Source organism: Chrysemys picta, chromosome 20, assembly GCF_011386835.1.
Source record: "Chrysemys picta bellii isolate R12L10 chromosome 20, ASM1138683v2, whole genome shotgun sequence".
NCBI classification, from domain to species: domain Eukaryota; kingdom Metazoa; phylum Chordata; order Testudines; family Emydidae; genus Chrysemys; species Chrysemys picta.
The window spans coordinates 1,522,404-1,537,151 of record NC_088810.1 but is presented as its reverse complement, the minus strand read 5'-3'; the positions used below and the strand labels follow the sequence as shown (position 1 = coordinate 1,537,151).

General features: G+C 61.9%; 1 protein-coding gene across 1 annotated transcript; it reads left to right on the top strand.

Moving 5' to 3' along the window:
- Positions 1-366: 366 nt before the first annotated feature.
- Positions 367-6,920, top strand: LOC112060785 (phospholipase A2 inhibitor and Ly6/PLAUR domain-containing protein-like). Its single transcript, XM_065574635.1, has 3 exons — positions 367-436; positions 3,955-4,185; positions 6,427-6,920. The coding sequence occupies exons 1-3, from the start codon at positions 367-369 to the stop codon at positions 6,642-6,644; spliced, it is 519 nt and encodes a 172-aa protein (XP_065430707.1). The 3' UTR covers positions 6,645-6,920.
- Positions 6,921-14,748: the final 7,828 nt, after the last annotated feature.

Genomic DNA, 14,748 nt, shown 5'->3' with positions numbered 1-14,748 from the left:
TGCCCCATGTCACGTAGTCAGCCCTGCCTCTGTTTACCCAGCTGTTCCCCTTTGATTTCCCCACTCCACAGCAATTCAGCCCCTGCACACAAATAACCCCACCCCCATTCCCTGGAGCGCTGGAGCCTGCAGAGGCCCCAGGTTTGAGCCCGTCCTTGTACTTTGCCCATCACAGCACTGGGAGATGGTGGGGATGGACGCATTAAAGACTGGGAGGCGCCCGGTGATGGGCAGCCACATGAGGTATTTTCATTCCCCGTGTTTCCTGGATCCCGTCTGGTGATTTCCCACGTCCCGGCACCACTCCCTGCTCTGTGCATAAAACCTCCTGGCGAGGGAGCCGGCGGCATCAGAGACCCACGCACCATGCCCGCCCCACGCGTCCTCTGCCTGCTCGCCGCGCTCCTGGCTGCGGCTGAAGCCCAGACAACAGCAAGTACGTCTCTGGCTTGTGGGGGAGCCGTGGCACCAGCATGTCCCCGAGACGCAGGGACCATCCCAGCGGGACAGCCGCTCTGGGAAGTGGGGAGACGGAGGAGTGTGTGCGGGGATGGTTGGGTCATTGGATAGAAGGGAGTGGGGGTTTGGACGGATGGATGGATGGGGGTGGCAGGGAGATGGATGGATGGGGCATGTGGTGAGGGAGGGAGAGATGGATGGATGGACAGATGGATAGTCATACAGGGGGATGGATGGAGGGATGGATGGGTGGATGGACAGGCATGTAGGGGGGGTGGATGGAGGGAGGGGCGTGTAAGGGACAGATGGATGGAGAGATGGATAGAGGGATGGGTGGGCCTGTGGGGGGGAAGAGTGAATGTGTAGGGGATGGATAAATGGATGGGTGTGCAGGGGGATGGATGGGGGAAATGAACGGGCATGAAGGGGAATGGAGGGATGGGTGGATGGAGGTGTAGGGGGACAGATGGATGGGTGTGTAGGGGGATGGATGGATGGACAGGCATCAAGGGGGGGTGGAGAGAGATGGAATTATGGATGGATGGGTTTATGGGGGGAAGGCGAGTGTGTAGGACGACGGATGGATGAATGGATGGGCGTGTAGGGGATGGATGGATGGACAGATGGATGGGTATGTAGGAGGACGGATGGATGGGTATGTAGGAGGACGGACGGATGGATAGGCATGTGGGAGGAAGAGCGGGCATGTAGGAGGATGAATGGATGGACGGATGGATGGGTGTGAGGGGTGATGGATGAACGGACGGATGGACAGGCATGTTGGGGGAAGGGTGGACGGAGAAATCAGACTTTCCCCAGTTTCCATCTACATTCAGTGGGGTTGTGCCCATGGACAAGGGGAGGGGAAGGGGGCTCAGGGGGAGCAGGGGTCACTGGGGCTGGTGAGGGGCAGCCCAGAGCCGGGGGAGCCGGTCGGGGGAAGCAGAAGCCCTGGGTTGACTCAGGGAGGGGCGGGGGGTGGGGCGGGGTGAGGGAGTGATTCCGGACTGCGCCAGGAGGGGGCAGTTTAACACGTCACTGCCGGGCAAAGGACAAAGCAGTTTTCAGTGGAGGGGTGGGAGGGTGTCACCCCCTGGCAGGGACCCCTTTAGTGCCCTGGTCCCCACGGACCCACAGGTCCACCAGGCCGGCTCGTGGCCTGACTGGGCCTTTGGCACCAGTGATCCGTCTCCCTGCAGCAAATCCAGCCCAGGGAGGTTGGTCCTGTCCCGGGGGAGTCTGCGGCACCCCCCAGCAGCCTTTGCCGAGCAATGTGGCTCGTTATCAGCCGCCCAGTCTGAGCGCCTTAGAGGGAAACGTTCAGAGAGGGCTCACCCGTGCCAGCCTGGTGCCCTTGGACTTTGCCCCCTTTTCCCTGGCACTGTGGGTCTCTCCAGAGGGCAGCTCACCTCCCAGCCCCCTTCCCCTTTCTTCCCTAGCTCCGGGCTTTCTCCTACTGAGAGCTGGGGGAGGGGGAATCTCCTTTCTCTTCGCACTGTCCTGGCCAATCGGTCCCACTGTCTCTCCCGAGCCACCGTTGCCGAGGGTTGGTGCCAACCGGCCTCAAGCAACCTGTTCCTCCCGCCCCAGACAGCTGGATGGCCCAAACACCACAAGTCTCCTGCCCTCGCCCTTTTTAGCCCTCTCCGTGCCCTACAGAGGGAAACTGAGGCACACGGTGGCATGGTAGAAATAGCCGCTAAATTCCCACTTTGTTGCATCCCTCTGCACCCCAAACTGCTGCAGATACCGGCCGGTGCCCCCTGCTGCTGCCGGCCCCGATCCCAGGCAGTGGCTCCAGGCGCTGCTCCCCCGGGTGCTATTAGAGCGAGGGGAGAGCTGTCTGCGTGAGCTGGGAGTGAGCTGCTGGCTAAGTCTACCCTTAGCTTTAATGGGCCAGCGTGGGAGAGAGCCGCCGAAGGGCGTAGCTCCGAGTGCCGGGAGCCTGTCTCCACCGGCACTTTACCGCATTGAAACTTGTTGCGATTTTTCACACCCCGGAGCGAGAAACTTTCAGCGCAGTAATTTGTCAGGGGTGACAAGCCCTAAAAGTGGCACCGCGCCCAGTGGCCGGGAGCCTGGCGTGTCCTGGGGTGGCTAGCCCACACTGCCCACATCAACGCTGCTACTTTTCGCCTGCTAGCTCATCGTGGGCGTATCCCGGGGGGGTACCGCGCGGTCTGGGTGTGCCGGCCAGCGGGGGGGAGTGAGATCAAACCAGCCAAGGCCCCTTTCATGAGCCCTAGGCCTGTGGGGACCAGACGGGAAAGGGGGGATGGCGGCACCAGAAATTAAAATGGAAACGCTGATTTTTTTCCCTCCTCACCAGATCCTAGGTCCTGTTACCAATGCAGGGAAAATTCTGTGAGTAGTTGCCCTGTTCTGGCCCAGCCCTGCCCCGCCGGTCAAAGCTCCTGCCTCAGTGTCTGGGAAGCAAACACGCTGGTCAAAGGTGGGTGGTGCTGACTCTCCACCATCGGTCTCGTTTGCTGGCGGCGGGGGTGGCAGGGCGAGCGCGCCGAGTGCTTAACGCATCTGGGCTCCAGTCCCCTCTCTGCCAGCTGCCCTGTGTGATCTGGGACACACCACTTAGGCCCAGCACTTCAAAGAGTTAGGTACTGCTGAGGATCTGTGCCTCAGTTTCCCCCATCTGTTCAACGGGGGTGACAGCCCTGCCCTACCACACAGGGGGGCTGTGAGGATAATACATTAAAGATGACGAGGGGTTCAGATACCATGGTGACGGGCGGCAGATAAGTATGTAGCTAGACGTGCTGAGGAGGGTGGTTAACAAGGTCCCCAGGGAAGCGGTGGATGCGCCGTCCCTCGGCATCTCCCAGGCCAGGCCGGCTGCCCTCCTGGAAGATGCTTTCATCAACCACACGTGACCGGGCCCTGTTGGCCTGGGACGCCAGGAAAAGGGGTGAGGCAGCTCCCAGGAATCGCCCGCCCTCGGGGCGCTGGTTTCATCTGTAAATAATTTTTGTAACTGTTTTGCTTCTAACCAGGAGCTACGGAAAAAACAGGCCATTCTTTCTCCTGTGTATCCTCCACCAGCCCCAGGAACATCTCCCTCTTCTTCGGGAATGGGGTGTACGTGAAGATTCAATCCCAGAACTGCTCTACGAACAGCTGCAATACCGCATTCGCTCCTGTCTGTACGTCTCTGCATCTCTCCCTGCTTCTTCCCAGCGTCAAACTGGTTCGGAAAAGGGTTCTTTCCTGGAGAAGGGTGGAGTCCCGTGTAGCACCTGGTGCCATGGGGGGGAATCCTGATCTCCGGGGGGGAGGGGTGCAGTGCCTGGCACAATGGGGGGCCCCCAGTAGCAGGCTGGGGGGGATCTATGCAGTGCCCAGTGCAATCAGGGCCCCTGCTCTGGGGCAGGGGGCGTACAGCACCCGACGGGGGACCCTGATCTCGAGCCGGGGAAAGAGGGGGGCTCTGTGCAGCTGTTGGCACAAGGGGGTCCCTGATCTCAGTTATTGCCGTGCTAGAAATAAATGGTGGTAAAGTAGAGAAGGCATCCGTCCCCAGCCCAGCCCTGTCAACCCCCACCGACCTGCTCTCTGGGGGTCTTGCAGGGCCGATCATCAACACCGTCTACACGGGAGGCCGGTGCCCGATCTGCTTTGCCCCGGGTCGGAGCAGCTGTTCCAGCAAGGAGACCCTGCAGTGCGAGGGCCGCGCCAGCCAGTGCATTTCCATCAGCGGGCAGATCTCGGAAGGTGAGTGCGTGTCCCGGATCCTTCCGGCCCTGGCTCTCCGAGCCCATCGACACTAGGACAAAGGGCGGCCCGGGGCCCGGATTCCCCGCAGCCCCCCGGCAGTGCCCGCTTTAACTGGCTACGGCTCCGGCCCAGCTCCGTGCGAGGCTCAGCCCCGGGGTCCCTATGGGGCCAACGCCCTTTGCAAGCGAGTTCGGGGCCACACTCCCCTGTTCCAAAGCCAGACAGCTTCCCCCTCTCCCTGCGGACACGGCTCGGACTCGTGTTTAAACCCAAACCCCGCTCTGTCCACACACAGAGCCCCCTGCCTGTACCTGTCCAGTTCAGCCGGGAGAGTCCACGCCTCTACCCACAGTGCGGCAGTGGTGGATTAGCCAATGGGTCATCAGGGCCTGTTCCCGGTGGCCTCAGCCCCCTGGAAAATAGGCACCCCCATGTCCCAACCCTGGTCCCTGGCCTGGGGACTGGAGGAGATCTCGCTCCCTGCCGCAGCCTCAGGTGCGCTGGCGGGGGGACAGATCTTCTCCGGTCTTGGGGCCGCGGGGGGCGGAGCAAACAGTGGCAATGGGGTGGGTGGAATGGGACAGGACTGTGGGTGGAACCGGAGCAGGGCCGTGGGGGAAGGGGCAGAACAGGGGTGGGACCGCAGGCAGAAGGGGGGATGAGCCCCCCCCACACTTGCCCCCACTTGCTCTGGCCCACAACCCCACAAAATCTGCCTCTGCAGCGTGGCCGAGGTTAAAGCTTGTTGTCAGCTCGGCTAGCCGGCCCCAGCTGTCCCGCAGTCCCCAGGGCCCACCCAGCCCAGCCCTCCCGGCCTCCCGCTGGCCTCCCATGAGCCTGAAGTAGCAACCGCCGACGACAGAAGAACAAGAGATGTCCACCATGCGGCGTGCGGCCAGCTGCTCCCCAACGCTGGGCAGCTGAGCTCTCACCGCTGTGACCTGCCCCGGGGCCCCGGCTGCTGTCACATGGATGCCGTCTCTCCCCCTGCCAGGCGTTACAAAGTAATGCCCGGTTGGTGGGGTTTTCTTCTGTCCGGGGCAGTTACCTGGCTAGGTGGCTGCCACGCTGTCTGGCGCGGCTCGCGACCGTGAGCGCCTATCTCAGGGCAGACTGACAGACACAGGACAGACCCCCCGAGCGGATGGCGTGTTCTCCGATTAGATGTCACCAAGCTGGATTTCCTGGCTCAGCACGGAGTCCCAGCCCGACCCCTGAGACGCTCCAGTCCTGTCTTGTCACCCAGCCAAACTGCACTTAGTGATCAACAGTCACTTACACCTCAGCAGCTTGCTCCCAGTCACTTATCCCAGCTCAGCTGGTACTTCAGATCTCACATCAAAGGCAACGCTGGGAGTTAACTCGGTCATAAGCCACGAAAGGGTTTTTAGCTAGTAAAAGGAGGTGAGAGCTCTGGGGAGGTTATAGCAGGTACAATATACGCCCAGGTGAGTCACAGTCTGTAACTCCTGCCAGGTTCCCAGGTGTCACTCGGGGCTGCCCCCGGGGAATCTCCGTCTTTTCGCCCAGCTATTCCGCCCCGTTAGCCGCCAAGCCGGCCAGACGCAGGGGCTTTTCCGGAAGCCAAACTTCACAGAACAAGCCGCCAGGGTCCCCACCCACATGGACTCTTCCTTCGATGGCGCAGAGCGAGGAACGCGCTTCGAGTCTTTAACTGCCCGTCCTCACACGCAGTGGCCACTTGCTTTGGAATTAACCCGTCTCTGTTGGTTACAGGGTAGACATGGTGGAAACGCTTGCAGAGAAGTGCAAACAATGCCAGTAATGCCCCATTCGTTTTCATGAAGTTTCCACACCAAATACGCTCTTCTACCATTCACCAGCACTTTGACCTACATTAACACACCAGTAAAGTGGCCTGGGGCTCTGACATGAGCTAGCACCTGGTCTGATACTCCCTTCGAAGCAACTCAGACAGGCTCACTGCCTATGTCACTAGGCATTAGCTAATGGGAGTTAAGAACTTGCCTTTTTCCCCCCCAGGGCCAAGAGAACTCCAGGCAGGCCCAAACCCACAGCCCCCAGGGGGTGACGCATGCCCTTTCTGGCTCAACAAACTGTTGACTCTGAAGCCTACTAATTACCATTGGCATCTTGGTGCCACTCAGCACTAAAGATGTATGGCAGGGGGGTTCCAGGCTGCGGCGGGGGGAGGTTATGTTGGTTCAGCGGCGCCGGGATGCCCCGTGTCTGATCAGCGTCTCTTTCTCTGCGCAGATGACATCACGATACCCTTTGCAGCCAAAGGCTGTGCCACACCACACGCCTGCGAACTCACAAAGGGAGAGATTCTGGATTCAGGAGTGTTCACCTACAAAATAACACAGACTGAGTGTTACACGCCCAGCGGCGCTCAGCGGATGCTGGGTCCCTTCGGCCTGGGCAGCATCTTGCCCAGTCTGGCTGGGCTCCTGGCGGTGAAATTCCTCTCTTAACGCCCCCTCTGTGTCGCCCCCCCCCAGGGGGATCCATCCAGCAGCTGAATGATGCCCTCATGGTCTGTGTGTCTCTCTTCTCTCCCCCACCCACCAGTGCCTCAGTTTCCCCATCTGTGTCCAAAGGATAACGATGCTGAACTGCTTTTGCAAAGATCCAGGGAGTCAGGGCCCAACCCAAAGCCCACTGCAGCCAGAGTGGGAGGAGGGGGCGGGGAGTCTCTGGACAGACTGTGATGTGCTGTGTTACAGCGCTGAGTCTTATTGGTCTTATTGTATTCCACAGCAGCCCCCGAGATTCCAGCCTGGGGACAGAACCCAGGAGTCTGGGTTCCCAGCCGCCACTGCTCTAACCACCAGCCCCCACTCCCCTCCTAGAGCCAGAGAGAGAACCCAGGAGTCTGGGCTCCCAGCTCTAACTCACCAGCCCCCACTCCCCTCCCAGAACCAGGGAGAGAACCCAGGCGTCCTGGCTCCCAGCTCTAACTCACCAGCCCCCACTCCCCTCCCAGAACCAGGGAGAGAACCCAGGCATCCTGGCTCCCAGCCGCCACTGCTCTAACCACTAGACCCCACTCCCCTCCCAGAGCCGGGGAGAGAACCCAGGAGCCCTGACACCTGGCCCTCCCTGATTTAACACGATGTATTTCCAGAAGTCAATGCACTGAATAAAGCTGGATCCTAAACTTAAATTCCCCAGAGAACCTGTGTTTGTTTGGACAAGTTGCCCCACTACAGCCCCCCTCTGCATTGAACCCAGGCGTCCTGGCACACGCACCCCCGGTCTCTGGGAGCTGGGATATTGGATTATGCTTGGTGCAAGCTTAATCCAATATCCCTCAGCTCTCAGGCGGGGAGGGGGAAGGGGGCTCCTTTGTTCTTTCTCCTCCCGTGCAAAAGGCGTCCCCGGGACGCTTCCCAGCGTAGTCTGGACCCATGACCCGCCATGTCCCCCTCAGCCTGGGGCGATTCTCGGTGAGAGCCACCACTCCCCTGCTACTCACACCCAGCCTCCAGCCCAGGGCCAGGCAAACTACGACCCGGGGGCTGCATCCGGCCTGCCAGATGTTTTAATCCGGCCCTCGAGCTCCCGCCGGGGAGTGGGGTCCGGGGCTTGCCCCGCTCCAGTGCTCCAGCTGGGGGGGGAGAGGGGTGGGGGGCTTGCCCTGCGGCGCTCCAGCCAGGGAGGGGGTGGGGGCTTGCCCTGCGGCGCTCCAGCCAGGGAGGGGGTGGGGGCTTGCCCTGCGGTGCTCCAGCCAGGAAGGGGGTGGGGGCTTGCCCTGCGGCGCTCCAGCCTGGGAGGGGGTGGGGGCTTGCCCTGCGGCGCTCCAGCCTGGGGAGGGGGTGGGGGCTTGCCCTGTGGCGCTCCAGCCAGGGAGGGGGTGGGGGCTTGCCCTGCCGCGCTCCAGCCTGGGGAGGGGTGGGGGCCCCGCTCCAGTGCTCCAGCTGGGGGGGAGAGGGGTGGGGGGCTTGCCTGGCCGTGCCTCCACGTAGAAGCCGGAGTGGGGACATGCTGCTGCTTCTGGGAGCTGCTTGAGGTAAGTGCCGCCCGGAGCCTGCACCCCGAACCCTTCCTGCGCCCCAATCCCCTGCCCCAGCCCAGATCCCCCTCCCTCCCTCCCTCTGAACCCCTCAGTCCCAGCCCGGAGCACCCTCCTGCACCCCCAACCCCTCATCCCCAGCCAGAGCCCAGACACGTGCGAACTCCCAGCGCCCTCCTGGCCAGCACAAGCTCCTAGAAGGTCTGTTGCTGATTCCTAGAGGAGACGCCCGGCTCCTGCCAGCCCAAGGGAAGGTCCCAGACACACCCTGCTTTGGATCAGACACTGAGCCGAGCTGGGACCCAGGGAAGGGCAGGTGCTAGGTGGTCACAAGCCATAAAAGGCAGAGCTGGGCAGAGCTGGGCAGTGTGAGGGGTGTGACGGCGCCTCCCTCTGGCCAGATGTGGCACAGCCCCCGGCTCACGGAGCTCGGGGGGATCCCAGGCCTGCCTGCTCCACTGGCTTCCGGCTCAGGGCCCTCCAACGAAATACACGGGGTCAGAAGGGCTCCCACCCACCAGAGCCCTGAACGCCTCCCTGCCTTCCCCCGGGGCTCTGTGTCCCTGCACCTTGGGGGCTTGGAGCCAGTCGCTCCCTCCCCACCGGCAGCCGCTCTGCCCCACGGCTTCCAGCCCCTTTATTCCTCCCAGCCTGGGCCCGTTTTAACCCTTCAGTCTCTGGGACACCACGCGGTGCGTACGCCCCATGACGGTTACAAAGACATCAAAGGTCAAAGGCAGACGACGCCTCCCTTCACAAGCTAAGCGAGTTCAAAGCAAAGGTTCCTCTCCACCTCGCTTTCCTGGCCTGGCTGGCTGGGTGCCACGCAACCAGGACCCCTCCCCGCACAGCTTCATTGGTGCCCAGGCTTGCCAGCGTGAGCCCCGGCACCCCTGCGCCTGGCGGTTCAGAGCCCGGCACCTCTGGGCCTGGCAGTTCAGAGCCCCGGCACCTCTGGGCCTGGCGGTTCAGAGCCCGGCACCTCTGGGCCTGGCAGTTCAGAGCCGGCACCTCTGGGCCTGGCGGTTCAGAGCCGGCACCTCTGGGCCTGGCGGTTCAGAGCCCGGCACCTCCGGGCCTGGCGGTTCAGAGCCCGGCACCTCCGGGGCTGGCGGTTCAGAGCCCGGCACCTCCGGGCCTGGCGGTTCAGAGCCCGGCACCCCTGCGCCTGGCAGTTCAGAGCCCGGCACTTCTGGGCCTGGCGGTTCAGAGCCCGGCACCTCCGGGCCTGGCGGTTCAGAGCCCGGCACCCCTGCGCCTGGCGGTTCAGAGCCCGGCACCTCCGGGCCTGGCGGTTCAGAGCCCGGCACTTCTGGGCCTGGCGGTTCAGAGCCCGGCACCTCCGGGCCTGGCGGTTCAGAGCCCGGCACCCCTGCGCCTGGCGGTTCAGAGCCCGGCACCTCCGGGGCTGGCGGTTCAGAGCCCGGCACCTCTGGGCCTGGCGGTTCAGAGCCCGGCACCTCTGGGCCTGGCGATTCAGAGCCCGGCACCCTTGGCCCTGGCAGTTCAGAGCCCGGCACCTCTGGGCCTGGCGATTCAGAGCCCGGCACCCTTGGCCCTGGCAGTTCAGAGCCCGGCACCTCTGGGCCTGGCGGTTGAGAGCCCGGCACCTCTGGGCCTGGCGATTCAGAGCCCGGCACCCTTGGCCCTGGCGGTTCAGAGCCCGGCACCTCTGGGCCTGGCGATTCAGAGCCCGGCACCCTTGGCCCTGGCGGTTCAGAGCCCCGGCACCTCCGGGCCTGGGAGTTCGTAGCCTGGCACCCTTGGGCCTGGCGGTTCAGAGCCCCGGCACCTCTGGACTCGCTACATCAGTTCTGAATGTAAAACAACGAAGCCCTGCCTGACCCCAGGCCAAGGCTCCTTTCCGCGCTCCTCAGGTGTCGGTGTCATGAGCAGTGAGTCGAGTTGCCAACTTTCTAATTGCTGACAACCGGACCCCCGTGCCGCACTCCATGCTCCGCCTCTTCCCTTGGGGCCCCGCCCCTGCTCCGCCTCTTCCTCCAGGCCCCGCCCCCTCGCTCTTCTCTCGCTCTTCCCCCCATCGCTCGCTGCTTTCTCCCTTCCCCGTTCTGCATAACTGGATCCTCTCCCGCCTGCGCTGGGCGCCCGCTGCTCCCGGGGCTGCAGGCCGATGGGGGCCGGCCTGCACACGCCATGCAGGGAGGAGGCGGCCCCAGTTGAGCAGGTGCTGGTGCAGGTCGACTTTCTGGTCAAAACCCGGGTCCCCGACAACCCAAGCAGTGAGAGAGGGAGGAAGAGATTTGGGGGGTCGTTTTCTCCTCTTCTAGCCTCCTCTCTTGCGCAAGAGCCGGCTGCCGCCGGGGTTCGCGAGACGGAAAGTCTGTTCTCGGTAAAACCGAAGTTTGGTTTTGTCTACACCCTTTCTCCTGGCCACCTAATCAGGTCCGGGTCTGCCTGATTTCATGGACGCCTGGCTGAGGCGTCGGCTCGCTTTTGGCTCCAGGGAACTGGTTTTTTCCTTGCTTCCCAGACTTGGATCCCGTCTTAGGCCATGTCTACGCTACCGCCTGCGTCGGCAAAGCTTACGTCGCTCGGTGGGGTGGGGTGAATGTTCCACCCCCCGAACGACTTAACACCGACATAAGCACTTGTGCGCTCAGCTCTGGGTCAGCAGGAGACCTTCCTCTTGTCTGTCCACTCCAGGCCCCCCACCCACTGCAATTCCCCATCTCATCCCATCCCCTGTCGACAGCTGGGCCAGTGATTCTCAACCTTTTTATGTTTGCCAACTCTGTAACCAAGTGGGATTTGTTCTGAATATTTGGTATGAAGATTGTGCGTGCCTCAGTTTCCCCGGTGTGCTGCATAATTAACTAGGGGGAGGGGAAAGGGGGTTTCTTTGCACAACAATCCAGAGATCCAGTGGGGGCCGGAGCCCTGACAACGGCCTGGCGACCCCGGCCCAGTGCAGGAAGCCAGCCAGTTTTGGCCAGCCGGAGGACAGAGACCCGAGGAGGAGCCAAGGTGTGTGGGCTGCTTGAAGCACATACAAGCTTCTGGACTGGGGTTCTGGGGGGGTCAGAGGAGAGGCCCCCCAGGCTGATGGACTTTGCTGTAACTTTCCGTTCTCTCTGCTGCCCTACGCCATGTTCCAGACAACATCCAAACCCTCCTGTTTTACACCCGCGGGTGGAGGGTCCCTCCAGACTGAGAAGGGGGTGTGCACAATTCCAACCAGGGGGATGCTCTGCGGGACTCAGGGGGGCTCTGAGGTTTGGTTCCAGGAGGGGGAGAAGCCGAGAGGCTCACCCCAGCCCTTTGTCCCCAGGGACTCCCAGCCTGAATGTGGGCTAAAGGGGGGCGGGGCCAGGACTCCTGGGTTCTGTCCCTGGCTTTCAGAGAAGAGTGGGTTAGAGTGTGTGGAGGCTGGGGCTGGGTGTCAGGACTCCTGGGTTCTCTTCCTGCCAGTATCTCTGGTGCACAGAACAGAGGCCGGCTCCTTACCCCACCACTCGCTTTATTCAGCCAATGCACAAAAGGGAACCACAATCCCCCCCAAAGAGAAGCGGAATCCGGTGCCGCGGGGGAGGCGCACTGCAGCCCCCACAACCAGGGCAAGGGAAGGGGGCCCGGCCGGGGCTCACAGCTTCCCGCCGGCCCAGGGAGCTGGGTAGCACTCGGCCCGGCTCAGCACGTCCACCACGCCCTGGGCGTATTTCCTCACCCCCACTCTCTTGACGCAGGCACCAGGGGAGCCGCATCCAGCCGCAGCCTTTGGCAGGGTGATCTCACCTGGACGGGGGGAGAGAGACGTGATCGGGGCTCCCACAGCCTCCCCTGACCCCCATGAGGCTTCTCACATGCTCCCCTCCCAGTAGGACTGCACCGGCTCTGTGGGGGAGTGGGGTCTAGTGGTCAGAGCAGGGGGGGTGGGAATCAGGACTCCTGGGTTCACTCCCCGGCTCTGGGAGGGGAGTGGGGTCTAGTGGCTAGAGCAGAGGTCCCTGGAGCCGGGACTCCTGGGGTTCTAGTTGGCTGACGCTGTCTTGGAATTACCCGCTGTTATTGTCCCAGTGAACTCAACACAATGGTCCTCGGCGCCGGTGCAGGCCAAGGGCTCCATGTCCTCGCAGCGATCTGCCCCCGCGGCGAAGCATGATGGGCACTGCCGGCCGTTGGGGACGGGGCTCACGGTTGGCACTGAGAACAGCCAGACACACCCAGTCAGCCAGGGGTGGGGAGTCCCTGCATGCCGGGCTCGATCCCAGCGCTGGCAGGGAAGTGGGGGCTAGTGGTTACAGCAGGGGGGGCTGGAAGCCAGGACTCCTGGGTTCTCTCGTCAGCTCTGGGAGGGGACGGGAGTGGGGACTAGTGGTTAGAGCGGGGAGGCTGGGAGCCAGGACTCCTGGGTTCTCTCCTCAGCTCTGTGAGGGCAGTGGGGTCTAATGGTTAGAGAAGAGAGGGGTTGGGCTGGGTTCTCTCCAGGCAGTTGGGGCCAGAGCAGAGAATCACCTCTTAGCCCCCCAGTGCCCCCCCAGCTGCTCCGTCCTCCCCTTTTGTATCCACCCCCACACACACACACATCTTATCTCATCTCCCACCCCCTGGCACAAGCCTGTCTTCTATCCAATCCCATCCCCACGGCCATCCACTGCAGTTCCCCATCTCATCTGAGACAGAGTCTGCAGACCCCCGCGGCCACGGAGCACAGGCTGAAAACCACTGGTCTCAAGGAAGGCGGCCCAGTTCCAGGAGCGAAGTGGGGTCTAGTGCGTAAAGCAGGGGTGCGGGCTGGGAGCCAGGTCCCCTGGGTTCTCCCCCTGGCTCCGGGAGGACGATGGTGTCTACACTTAGTAGGAATCTTGTTTCACTCACCCAGGTTGAACTCTGCCACAGCAATGACACAGGTCCCTTCCGAGGGGGCGCAGGGCTGCAGGGGGCCGGAGCACGATTCGGCTTTGGACTCACACACCTCGCATTGCAGAGCGCTCCCTGGAGGTTGGAAAAATCCCTTCTCAGTGCAAACCCCGACTCCCCACCCCTCCCCAGGCAGAAATACCAGCAGGAACCACGAGGTGGCGCTGTGATAGTTGTTACCACCAATGTCTCCTCACTGAATGTGTGGGCAGGTAGATCTTGGAGAAATTCCATCTGCTTTTGCAGCCAATCTGCCCAGTTCCCTTTAACTCGCTGTGTGGGGAAAGGCATCTGGCTGGTTATTTGCATCCTCATCAAAGCCGTAGACAAGTCTGTTTGCTGCCTGAGTGTCTGTGGCTGGAATACATTTTCAGCTGCAGAGCTGGTGATGGGGTAAAACCCCACACTTCTGTACAGAATTACACTTCTCTAGGGAGCGGTTTCTGCCGGGCTTTGGGGTGAACCTGTCACACACACACACACACACACACACACACACACACACACACAACCCGACTTGCTGTTCGGGGACTCTGCCTCTCAGAGTAACATTAGCTCAGCCACGATCAACTTCCTGGATCACTTTTTGTCTGGGGTCCTGTCAACTCTCTTCTTCCTAATGTGTCTGGTGATCGTTAACCCTTTCCATTGATGGCTTCACAGCCCCACCATGCATGCAGAAAACTCTGGGCTGGCTGAAGAGATCCCATGATTGTTAACTCTTTCCTGTCCAGAGCTTGGGAGAATTTCAATTCATGAAGTGAACGTAATATTTGAATTGAAGAAAGAAAGGAAATGAATTGGTCCACTTGGGGTTTTTTTCAGAGCTTTCATCTGGAAACATCACTTCAGTCTCCGAACGCCTTCTCCCTGCCTTTGCCAGGGTCCCAGGTGAGAGGAAGGGAATATTATCCCCATCTTATAGACAGGGAAACTGAGGCACAAAGGGGCAGTGTCAGAGCCACGAATACAACCAAGGAGTCCTAATTGCTGCTGACTTCCAACCCATTCTACAGCCACCCCCTTCCCTGACCTGGGGATAGAACCCAGGAGTCCTGGCTCCCAGACATCACATTAGACCATGTGAGTCAGTGCGATGGTGTAGCAGTGCCCCCTCCTGGCCAGGCAGGACGCGGTCCCGGCTCACCCAGCTCAGTGCGGCCCTCGCTCGAGTCCCTGTGCCCAGGAATCTGCAAAACCCTCGCTGCTGCCCAGCCCTTTTCTCCCTTCGCTCGCTGGGCCGGCATGGGGTACATACACCCCATAAGAGACCCCCACTCCCCACCCAGTGCCGGGCAATGAACCCAGGAGTCCTGGCAGGAATCTCAGTGCTGGGGGCAGGGGAACATTTCCAAGCAGGATTACAAGGGGCGGGAGACGGTTTTCCTGGTTTCCTGCTCCTCGTCGGGGAGCCCCGTCAGAGCTGGAGGAGGAACGAGGAGGAGGAAGGACAGACGGACTCAGGCCCCGACCCGTCACCCCAGTCTGACCCGCAGCCCGCTGGCCAGGCCCCTCGCGTGGGCTGTGGGAGTCCCAGGCTCCAATCCCTGCTCTCCCCGAGTCAGCCGGGGGTCGTGGCGCCGGCTTTTCCTCTCACTGGTTTTACCCACGAATTGCATCCTGACCCCAGAATCCGCCATGGACAGCGGCACGTTCCCCAGGCGAATTCCCGCCCCCCCCCCCCC

Bases quoted from the DNA above. Each gene is read 5' to 3' on its own strand.
- LOC112060785 (XM_065574635.1), top strand. From the start codon at position 367: ATGCCCGCCCCACGCGTCCTCTGCCTGCTCGCCGCGCTCCTGGCTGCG. The intron at 437-3,954 runs GTACGTCTCTGG...TTGCCGTGCTAG, and splicing joins TGAAGCCCAGACAACAGCAA to AAATAAATGGTGGTAAAGTA. The intron at 4,186-6,426 runs GTGAGTGCGTGT...TTCTCTGCGCAG, and splicing joins CAGCGGGCAGATCTCGGAAG to ATGACATCACGATACCCTTT.